At 31.1% G+C, this 12,490-nt stretch overlaps 1 protein-coding gene across 1 annotated transcript; it reads right to left on the bottom strand.

Moving 5' to 3' along the window:
* Positions 1 to 714: 714 nt before the first annotated feature.
* LOC100776106 (indole-3-pyruvate monooxygenase YUCCA2) lies at positions 715 to 4,660 on the bottom strand. Its single transcript, XM_003533340.5, has 4 exons — positions 3,531 to 4,660; positions 2,450 to 2,698; positions 2,092 to 2,214; positions 715 to 1,509 (listed from the first exon to the last, which is right to left on the bottom strand). The coding sequence occupies exons 1-4, from the start codon at positions 4,242 to 4,244 to the stop codon at positions 1,300 to 1,302; spliced, it is 1,296 nt and encodes a 431-aa protein (XP_003533388.1). The 5' UTR covers positions 4,245 to 4,660; the 3' UTR covers positions 715 to 1,299.
* Positions 4,661 to 12,490: the final 7,830 nt, after the last annotated feature.

The following is a 12,490-nucleotide window of genomic DNA, read 5'->3' as shown; positions in this document are numbered from 1 at the left end:
TTTTTAAATATATATATATAATGTTGCCCCTATATTTATTGAAAGGTCCACACTATATATTCTTCTTAGTATTCGGATGAATATCTACTTATTCATCAACTTAAAAAGTATAAATTATTTAGAAAAGGGTGTTAGTGATGAAATTTCTTGTTAAGTAGGCATACATTAACCAAGTGAGAAACTTAAAAGTAAGAATGGGGTCCAAATTCTCACTTAAAATATTTAATTCCAAATGTCCCATGAATTATATTTTCTTTTATCATTGAATTTAAAAGTTTATGCACACAGTATATATATACATGTCGGGTGGATTCAATTTTCAACCTTATTTGCTTGTCATTCATTTATTATTAGATCGACGTGTTGGCATTGGCAGAGATCAATCAAACTAAACCGTGGAAGACATTTTGTGGACTTTCGAGAGCAAAAGATGTGGTCCGTTTTCCTGATAACGATGGAAAAAGGCCTGGCAATGAAGCAACGAAGATAACGATTAAAGTTATTCAATATTTTACAAGTAAAATATTGTGAAAAAAGTAACCTGCATAAGTCGTATAGATAATCAAAGGGCCACTTTCATCTTCGTTGAAATTGGGACCTTTCCATAGTTTAATGGACTTTTTCTTTTGATGCTATTGGATTTTTCTCTTTTTTGGTTGCCTTTTCCCAATGTTCTCCATCAGATTAAGATTTTTTATGGTCCTGTGCTCCCAGCTAATTAATTACTAGCTAGAAATATATTATATATTATATAATACATACATATCACAAAGCTTGCAATTCTATCATAAATAATTAGAACAAGGCCAAATCGATGGATACATTACATAATTTCTATAGGCTAAAAAACTATAACAACAACCCCTTTTCTAAAAAAAAATAAAAAATAAAATCAACTAGCTAACTAGGTAGATAAGGCAATGTACAAAAAGATATACAAATAATGTGTAATTAATATGACAATATTCAGCTAATTAATTTCAACCCAACCAAACTAAAAATACGCATCAAATTAGTCGCCAACCCAATCTCCTAGTTTGGTGAAAATGGATTTATAGGAATCACACATTCTATGCACACATATATGGCCTCTCATTTTAGTTCTTTTTCTTAATTTTCCTTTTCTTTCTAAAACTCCTTTTTCCCCTTTTGAGGCTGCTGTACTAAAATGGGAGAGAAAATATAGTTTGGTACAAAGCATTGTGTCAAATAAAAGGCACCACCAAGAGGCTTGGCCATACTTTTTTTTTTTGTTTTTTTCTAATTAATCCTAAAACATTTGCATCGATCTTTCCCACATCACGCAAGTGGACGAGGGAACTCCAAAACATGCTTGGCCTCAGCTTTCCAGCTATGTTCAATATCTTCAGCAATCCTCTTTGCATCAATAGATGCACCAAGAAGGCCACGTTTGGTGAAACCCACCGCATAGAGTCCATTTTCACCTTTCCATCCATTTGGGAATGGCTTCCGGGGAAATCCATCTTTTTCACTAAACATGTCACTACCCTGCTCACAGTAAATTTCAAGCCCAATCAATATGTCAATTATAATAAAGCAGTCATATACTCACTACTGCACAAAATCATACACCCTCAAGGCATAATTTTTTATTTATTTATTAAATATATTAAAAATAGAATAATATACTTTATGTCATATCATTGAGTGTTGAATGGTTTGTTTTTATGTTTACGGTGTTTGTCAATTTTTTTTCATTTTAATATATTCCATTAATACTACCAATGATGAGAGTGAGTTGTCCAGCTTTTGCTGGAATCTCTCTTCTAAAAAAACAAACACAAATTTAAAAACAAATGATATTTTAGAAGTTCTAAGTTAATTAGAATTTAATATGTATATAATGTTAGTATTAAAATATTTGCATTGTAGACTGATTAGAAATTACTATTGATATAAAATTTTAAATAATAATTATAAAAGTAATAAATTTATAATTAAATAATAGGAGCAGTGTAAAAATATTTCTATTATAAACTATTTACTCCATTAATTAAAAGAAATTCTACTGTTATTAGACCAAACTCCAAAACTATACCAAATGTAGTAAGAAAGAATTAAAGGAAACACCTTTAACCAAGAGGGTACATTGCTTTTGTAACCAGTTGCTAGAACCATAGCATCAAAGTTCTCTACTTTTCCATCAACAAACTCCACTGCATTGCGTGCTAGTCGTTTAATTCCCCGGCAAACCTATACACATAATTGAACAAGGTCTAATGTTGGAAATAATGAAACAAAAATGTCTTTTTTCTTCTTCTTTTAAACCTTTGTCTTAGAGGAAAAAGCAAAAATTTGGTTGATTAAGACAAGAAAACAAGATAGCTATGATGAGAGTTCTTTTGGATTTGATTGGCACAAGAGTAATGTTATTATACATACATATGCACCTTAATTTTTCCATACATATGCACAAGAGTAATGTTACCTTAATTTTTCCATTTTTGATCTGAGTGAGTGTCCCAACATCCAAAACTGGTGTCTTTCCGTACAAGTTCTTGAGCTCTAGAGGACCAAGTTTTGGACGACGAAGTCCAAATTGAGCTGTGTCTCCAAGCATGAGATGTGACATTAGAAGCAAAAATTGATCCACAAAACGTATGGGGAACCACTTGAGCAAGAACATGGATAAACCAAAAGTTGATTTCCCTAGCATCTGTTGAGGCAAGATATGCACCTGCAAAAAATGAAGAGAAAAAAAAAAGATCTCGATCATCATCACATTAAAAATTAAAAAGTGGGGAGAAAAAGTGATAGCTTGAGAAACTTTTTAGGAAATTGTAGACACGAGGGTGGAGACTAATGACAATAATCTTTTCATGCTTCTTCCAGTGTTGTGTCTGTGAATACTGACACACAGTGGTTGTGTGCAGAGAAAAAAAGGTTGATCTCGAACTCATGAAGGCCATATTATTCTAAGGTTTTGGGATGCTGACCTTGTTGCGCATGCAAACGAGTTACATTGAATTAATGAAGTGAGAGAGGACAATGACACAAACTCTTTTGAGAGTGCTAGTTATAGCAAAATATAGTATAATATTATGTTAGAAGACTGTGTTCTTCACTCTCCAGATTCCAGCTTTGTCAAAAAACATGGGCCTTAAGAAGATTTTGGACAGTTACATCTTTACATTATTATTAATTTCTATATATTTTCCTATATTCCATCTCAAACTAAGATTTTTTTCTTCTTCTTTAGAGTTGCTCTTTAATACCCTTAGAAAATGAGTTTGATTACATCAAGAAAGAGAAAAAAAAGAGAGAAAGAGAATTTCTCAATAATAGTACCAAAACTCTTTTGGAGTGTAGCATAGAATTTCTCTATTTCAGTACACAAAACTCTATACTTTTACTATGTGTATAAGCATTTGAATTACTATATTACTATTAATATCTAATTAAGAATGGTGGAAGATCTTTGGCATGTCTCATATCATGAGTTTAATTAAGTGCATGTTATTTAGTTTACCAAAACAAAAGCAATTATTTTTCAGAAGCGTATTACTAACCGTGTCTCTAACCACTAGGGAAGGACGAGCATTATGGTTGCAGAGATCCAAACAAACCTCCATGCCTGAATTCCCACAACCAACCACCAAAACATTCTTCCCACAAAACATGCTTCCACTCTTATACTTGCTAGTGTGTACAATCTGCCCTTCAAACTCTCCCATCCCTTCAATTTGAGGCACTACTTCCTCAGCACACTCTCCAGTAGCAACTATAAGCCATTGGCAAACATATTCTGCTGTGTCCTCTTTCTTGATTACTCCTCGAGTCTTGACCCTCCAAAGCTGACACACATGATCAAATTCAGCACTGACCACAGTCTGGCTGAAGACAGGTTTTATGTCAAAGTGGTCAGCATAGGCCTTAAGGTAGGCCAAGAATTGCTGTTTTGTGGGATAAGAAGGCAAGTTTTTGGGGAATGGCATGAGAGGGAGCTGGCAGAATTGCTTTGGGAGATGAAGCCTGAGGCGATCATAAGTCTTGAACTGCCACATTGAAGCTAAGCATTGAGCTCTTTCAAGGATGAGGCTTGGAATGATGCCTTTCTGTTTAAGGCAAGCTGCTGCAGCTAGCCCTGAGGGACCAGCTCCTACTATAACTGGTCCCGGAACAAATATAGGGCTTGCCATTTTACTCATCTTTATCTGCTGCTGCTGGTGATGGTGATAACAATCATGGACACTTTTTCCTTCTAGTTCCTTCAAGTAGTCCATGAACACCACCCCAGAAACAAAAACAAAAATAAAAAAGGTGGAAAGTTTGGAGTTTAAGGTAGATGATTTCAAGACTTTGAAGCCTAGCTAGCTACAAAGGTTTAGATGGTGCTGAAGTTATATCAAAGTGAAACAACCATAAAAGAAACTCAACTAACTCTTTTAATCACCAACTCTCCCCTCCTATAAAGAATTAATCAGCTGACGGGATGAGATTGATGTTATGAAGAATATTGGATTTTGGAAATAGGGTATTGTGAAGGTCTAATTTGCTTCAGCAAACTGAGGGTGAGGGATAGTTTGAAGTTCGGTTTTGTTGTAATGGAGGAGAAAGCGGGAAGCAAGAGAGAGTCTCATATGGAGCAACTCTACTTATGGACAGAAAGAAAGTAGAGGAATAAAGGTTGCTACTCACAAGGGATTTGTACTGGGGTATAGTGGGTTATATATATATGAAATGGTCAGTGTAGTACTCATGAGTGTGTTAAAGGGGTTTGGTTATGTAGGGCATCTTTATGTTAGTAGTAACTAACATTAACCAACAACAACCTTTCATACACCCCAAGAATATTTTCTTAAAAAAAAAAAAAAAAAACTCACTAGAGGGAGAGCAAATATGCTAGCTATAAAGACAAGTATAGCCACTCAGAGATCCCATCGATGGTTGTAGAATAGTACTTTCAACTAAATACATAAAAAGTGGACATGACACGTAGAAGGCCAGTCAATTTCAAGTATGATTTTTTGGGATGTTTTGTAGTAGTTGGGTCCATAAACAGTTATATATAGATCGCTTGATTTAATTAAAGGATCTCACTGCTATTAGTCATGAATCATGATGGACATTAGCATATATATAAACATTGAGGTAAATTAAACAAAAGCAAAAGAAGTATATAGGCACATATATATCACTTCATACTCACTAGTTAGTAGTATTATTTTATATTTACCATGAGCTGGTTTGATAACTTCATTAAAAATTGCTTTACTATAAAATATTATTTCTACTTCGCATGCAGTAGATATTTGCTTTTAAAAGCAGCAGTAACATAATCCTTTTGGAAATTAGCATGGCAACACACAATTTTAGATCATGTAATCGCATCTTGCTATGTTGACTACTTACTATGTACAATTTCTTCACCTTGTCCGATATGAAGTTGTTGAAATTATGCAGTAGCCTGTCCAAGTCTTGAATTGTGGGGGAGTGACTTGGTATTTTGTTACATTGAGCTTGAAAAGCAGCTTCTTCAGTTCTTTGTCTAAATACCCAAGTCAATTTGAACTTTTGCACTCGAACTTTATATCTCCTTATATTTCTTGGGTACTCTTTATTTCAACTTTTTCCATTTTCAAATATTAGCTCTCAACTCCGACTGGCCTAGCTTAGTTGGCATTTACTTTTAATATCCAACTTGAACTTTATTTTGAGTCTTTTTTTTTTATGTACAATGAAAGCATTAAGATTTAAATTTAGGGCATCATGTAAATTACCTAAATTTTCTATTACTAGACTAAATCTAGTGAGTTATTTTAAATTTGAGCCTATATGAGATTATATATTTATATTCATTTATCATCTAACTTGTGCTTCGTTTATTGAGTCTCAAAAATCAAAGGTCTACAATATCTTCTTCATTTAGAAACCAATTTGGTACTTTTTTTTTACACTTCTTCATTTGTAAAAAGAAAAACACATTTAGGGGGCAGATTTTGATCTTAGCATTTTGTTTGAATTAGGTTTAAGTCGCGAAATAGGTTTAATTTCCAAAGACAGCATCTAGTTTCCACTGTACATGGACCTTCTTTCGGGTGCAATTACAACTCTCAATTCTTGTTTGAAAATGTTTAAAAACCAAAGTACTTAAATAAAATTAATATTTTTTAACTAATTATAACTTAAACTTAATTTGGTTAAAGTTTATTTTAAATAGGTTATCTAATATATTTTGAGATTTATTAAAATAAAAAAAATGGGCACTTTGGTTGATTATTAAATGAATGAACGATACCCATAATCATATAGTTATTTTTTTATTTTTGAAAGAGCCAGACAAAGAAATAAAAAATATGAAAATTTTAATTAAATGATAAAATAAAATAAAATGAGTTTTATAAAATTAATTTGATGTCAAATTCAGTTTTATTATAATCATTTATTTTAAACTTGTAATTTCTAAACATTTTTTTATAAAAGAATTTCTAGACATATTATACTTAATAACCACTTTATATTGGTTATTAAATAACCCTACAACAAATATATATTGATATACTTTGCCATATGGATCCGTAAATGCCTAATAAATATTGTGATAATGTGATACTTTGATCCCCTTAGTTGTGACACATAAAAGACCAGGATAGTAATTTTGTTGTCAAATTACCATTAACGTTAATAATTATTGTGAAAGGAGAAAATATCTTTGTTGATAAGAGCAGACGTGGTAGATAAACCCGTCAGATATATCATTCTCCTTTAAAATTTCTATATTTGAATGTCTCTCAATTGCAAAAGGGTATATACCTTAATTTCCTACTGAAAAATTCTTGCATCAAACTAAACTTGCCTGGTCATCTACGGGTTCTTATTGGATGTAAAATGTGCATCAAACTCCACCATACTCGTCCCAACTTCATCATCACACTAAGTTGTCAAAGGATCCATCCAAATGTGCCCCTATTCTTTTGGAGAATCTTTAATTTATCCTCATAATATTCTGTTTTATATTTAAACAGAAAAATCAAACATAATAACTAAGGTATCTTAGTTCTTCCAAGGTTCTTTCCTTCCATGAACACCCTTTTCAGGCGTGCACACAAAAACCTTTTGATGATTTCCTCAGGTTAGATTGTTTATATATAAGATCTGTTCCTTTTTCAACGAAGAAATGATAACTACAGGAGCTGTATATCCAATCAAATGACTCTCTCGTATATATACCTGAAGCTTTATTTAAAGTTGGTGTATATATATATATATATATATATATATATATATATATATATATATATAAATTATAAAATAATGTTTTGGAAAAAGCATATGCATGAGTTATATATTGTATAAGTGAGTACTGATTATATTTCCGTCAATAAATTTCTGCTTATAATCAAAAAAGAAATTCTATAAAATGTATTGATCCAACAAACATTTCAGTTATGTATATAATTATCATATATACATATGCTAGAAATATAATTTACTATTGAGACTCAATTTAATCTCTACATTTTAAATAAGTTTTTTTTAACATGATATTGTAACTCTTTAAATCCTTATCTTAGTTTTTTTAAATATTACATTTCATGAGAGAATCAATACTTAAACTTTCTCTTTAACTCCTTTTGCTTGCTTGAGCTGAATATATAAATCATTCTTAAACGTTTTCTCGAAACAATTACGTACACACAAATTTTAAAGAGAATTGATTCCAAACATGAAACAAAACACACCCCACATTGGCATTAGTATCTATCCGGCTGGCCCCTCAAAGATACATGTTTTTCTCTGCACTCCAGCTTTGAGGCAATGAGGTTTGTTGGGCTGCCCCTATTTTCCATTGAAAGAAGCTTTGATTGGATGTTCACATATGTTACATGGTCAACTTATGAGTGTGTTAGAGACTTAGTAGTAGTATGAATTGTCATATAAGTAATTACTACTTATGCAACAGGTTATAATGAGAAAGATTTTAGGCCATTGTTGGTGGACATCATCACGTTTGAGTCTGACAAAGGGTTCTAGGTATATAGAGCAATGTGCATCCTTAGATCAAGCCTAGTCCTTTCCCTCCTCCTGTACAAAAGAAATCGATCCCTTTGCGATAGCATGATGCCAGCATCTTCTAGGTAATGCAATCCCAAAAACTAAACCTCATTATTTGCAGTTTCATTCCATTCGATTTAAGCATCTTCTCCACGTACAATTTTTTTAAGGAAAGCTGGTAGCATGGTTCTATATATTCAATACCAATGATATTAAAAAAGTTTAAGAGGTTGAATTTGGGGGATTTACCTCAAAATTCAAAAAATACTTAAAAATTACTTACATATTACTTACTAATATAATTCTTATATCGACATTCTTGTAAAACATGAGTTTATTCCTTAATTCCTTACCAATTAAATCAACTTTTATTGATATATATATATATATATATATAAATAATATCAAGAAGAGTTAATATATTCAAACTACAATAGATTGAAAAAACAAACCATGGTTATTACATTTTAATTACTACCCGATGCAACATTAGGAACGAATCTTATTATTAAGAATTCTATCTTTTTGTAAAAAACAAAATGTTACTTATAACGCATGATATCCACACTTAACTAATTTAAACTTCCTTCACCAGAAGGATGTATCATTGCCATATTATTCCAATTAAGCTATGACCCTATATTCGATCCAATCAGGCTATGACCCTATATTATAGCCATGCACATTTCTAAAAAGTGATTGCAAGTTAATTACAGCGATAATAATTTAATTCTTATGTGTTCGATCCTTTGTATTTTTTTAATGTATAACCTAAACAAAATAAACAGAAACCAAAAAAGTTAAAACTATCAACTTGATCCTATATTAAGACCATTATATATACATATATATATATATATATTATGTAAACTTTCACAAAATAGGACTACATCTTGTTGTCGGATAAAAATAATCGGCCAATTCTCTCAGTCAACTCCAAAACAGCTAGCTAGGGATCTCGCTTTAGGTTAAAGGAGATGATATATTAATTAATAACAAACACATATAAACAATACTTAAAGGTTGTAATCAAACAATTCCTTCTTTTTTTTTTTGAGGAATTCCATTTTTGCTATTTTCAACCATTAATATCGACTTGAATTGGAAGGCAGTGGTACTATATACTACTATAAATAAACTCGTCCGAGCCACCATTATATTAAAATGCCGCACTAATGAAAAAAGGCTATGCATCTACTTGAGGGTTTAAAAGGCAAAAGAAACCCTTTATTTTCTCAGGTAAAACTATCAAGGCACTTGATGTAGCCATGTGTGTCAAAGGTATCCCTTTTGCGGTATTTGGGATTTATTTAATTGTCACTAACTATAGGCACATATGTTTTGCTTAGTTTGCACATATATAATATTAGCATGATTCACATGATCCATTGCACAGGAACTTAGAACAATAATAATCCCCCTGAAAAGAGACTATAGCTAGAACCCCTATAGCCTTTACAAGTACTTAATGTGCTATTGGCTAACTCCTATCCATAGGTTTGTTTTGTTTAATACTAATGTTTTGTAAAAGATCGTTTTGCATTAATTCAACGGCAATCTTGATCAGAGAGGTCAGCTCCCACATGCACAAGAAAAATCATGCTACAATATTAATTGTAATATTATTGAACTCTATGAGCGTGTCTCTATATATACTCTCCTTGTCAAACAAATCAAAATCGTTATGTACACTTTCTTATATCCGTTTATGGATATACAATGTGCGTTTATAAAAATTAAAGTGGCCAAATCAAAATAAGAGTTCCATATTAAGGAAATGATAAAAAAAAAAATGGCTTGAAGCAAAAGGTCGATCTCCAACCATAGTATAATAACTACTAGTGGACAAATTCAACGATAATATTAACTTCTCCCAGGGGTCCCTGGAGAAATATATTTATTCATCTTCAAGAATGTTGTAAGTGTTATACATACGCAACGCATTATTCTTCAGAGCTAGGAAATTGACTTGAAAGTATTTAGACCTTATCTGAAATTATTGATAAATACTTATAACAGAAGAAAATAAAATAAAATAAATTATAAGAATTCGATCTTGTTTTTATGAAAATTCTCTAATCTAATTTGTCTAAAAATTAAGGTATATAAATTGATTTTAACTTGTAACTAATAAAATTTTAATTTGTTTTATATTATTTTATTATAAGTATTTGTAAATTTGTCTAAACATGATTTTATTCTTGCTTATATAACTAATTAAGTTATATTTATCCATGCATGGAGCGCAATGAAGGCTATATATAATAGCATTATACAGTCGAACTAATTTTTAAATATCACTAGTGATTGTTGAACTTTCATTGCGCTGCAAATTCATTAATTACATGACTATGAGCTTCAGATTTTCTCTCTATCAGCAGCACCTATATATGTTGCTCCTTTAAAAAAGGGCCAATCACAGATAAATGACGATCGAGTAATTTGCAGGGACATTCAAAAAAGCGCAATTTTTTTCATCTGCCAATTATTGAACTTTGGATTATATGTATGTAGCGAATGTGACTTGCACTATCAAAATTATATTGTGCGATATGACAAACAACTGAAGAGCAAACCATATATTATAATAATTAGCTTGTGATTAGCTTCAACTAAAATCCAACAACATAAAGAGCACCATAAATGTGATATATATACTTTTGATCGTTCAGCATAGTGATTAGCACTATCTATTAGAGATCACAAAAAAGAAAATTAAAGCATTGTAACTCCTATGATCATCTACGATAATCCAATTTCTTTCTATCAATTTGCCACATACATATATATGTATGTCAGTATGTACATTAATTCTCCTGAAAGGTTGTGTGTGACCTTAATCCATGAATTAAGTTCACTAGGATCATCAACACCACATCCTATTGGAAATTTATAAGAATAATGCACATCCATCCTAGCAAATTTGACCCCTTTAATTTCTTAAAGTACTTTCTCATGGCTACTTTCAACAAAGAGCACTTAAGAGACTCACAAATTGGTTGCAGTGCACCTACATTTAAATTTCCGAATTAAATTAAAGTTAATCACACATCATTGGTTAGAGAAAGAAAATCGGAGAGAGCTAAGAAATAATGGGTATCTGTGTCTTTGTCTCTCTTTCCAACCCCTAAACATTCTTTAGAATTAATATGACAAAGGAATCTCAGTGGGCGCCATATATTCCACCATATTTTTCTCTTTAGGAACCACTTAGAACAATATGCATGTCACCTTGAAGCACCAGTATACATATTCAAAGCGAGATTAGACATTATTTTGTTGAAATGTGCCTTTAATTTCTTTCTGGTTGGATTTTAAATTATAGATATTTATATTTACAAATTAAAAATGTTATTATTTAATATTGTAGGTGTTATCGCACTACTACTTACAAATTCTATTTTGCATGTTTAAATGGAAGATTGTTAATAAAAACACTTGCACAGTAAACACCTAAATGAAACTCATGAATAATTGATAGGGATATATATTGAGATATTGAATCTTAATTGGATAACATGAAAAATAGAATTTGTAAGTAGTAGTGCGAAGAATTTATAGTTTCTTTTCCTTCACCAAATGATATTATAAATTGCGATGATATGGGAAATGGCCTGACTGGCTGATAAACTACAATTAAATGTGAATTGGCATGCAAAAATTTTATTTGCTAAAATCTAATTTAATTTGATCCCTTATACATATTTTAGATAAATGATTAAAATTATATTTTTCCCAATTTTATTTTACAACCTTAAAAATTGGGAAAAATAATTCGAAATGATTTGCAATAATTTCTTATTTAGAAGAAAAAAAAAACAGTTTTTTTACAGAGAAGAAAAAAAGTTAGGTACACATTACCAGTTTTAGAACGCAAAACTAATTAATTCATGAGAGGGAAAGTACAATTATTGAATTTTTGTCTCCCATTTAACGAATCTTGTGTGAGAGTCGTGGCATCCCAACTGGAAGAATAATTATGAAGGAGGTTGAAATTAAGGTCCTCAATAATAACGGGATAACTAAATGGTTGTAGCTTTTCTTTTCTTTTCTTTTGCTGAAAGCTAAATGGTTGTAGCTATTAACATTCTGATTAAAGCTTCATTTTTTTTTTTATACATGCATCTTACAGTGAGGGCACTTTTTAAAATAAAAGTAATTAATAAAAAAGTAAAGAAACAATTAAGAATGCTAATTAATATCCCCACCTTAATTAAATATACATTTTTAATAAAAGCAATTAAATCTATATTAATGATTGATGCATCTTTATATCATGAGTTTAATTTTTTTAAAAAATACATAAAAATGATAGTGGGAATTTATCCCCTATCGGAATTAGAAGAAAAAAAAAACTAAGGAGAAATTGAAGAAATTGGGCGACCCAAAAATCTGGTCTAAAGAAGAAGGACACGTATAAGGACCACTTATTGGGCCACCCTTTTTAACTTGGATCTGGCCCATTGAGCTTCTT

This window comes from Glycine max, chromosome 9 (assembly GCF_000004515.6).
Source record: "Glycine max cultivar Williams 82 chromosome 9, Glycine_max_v4.0, whole genome shotgun sequence".
Classification (NCBI taxonomy): Eukaryota; Viridiplantae; Streptophyta; class Magnoliopsida; order Fabales; family Fabaceae; genus Glycine; species Glycine max.
The sequence above is the reverse complement of the archived record's forward strand: the minus strand, read 5'-3'. Positions and strand labels throughout refer to the sequence as shown.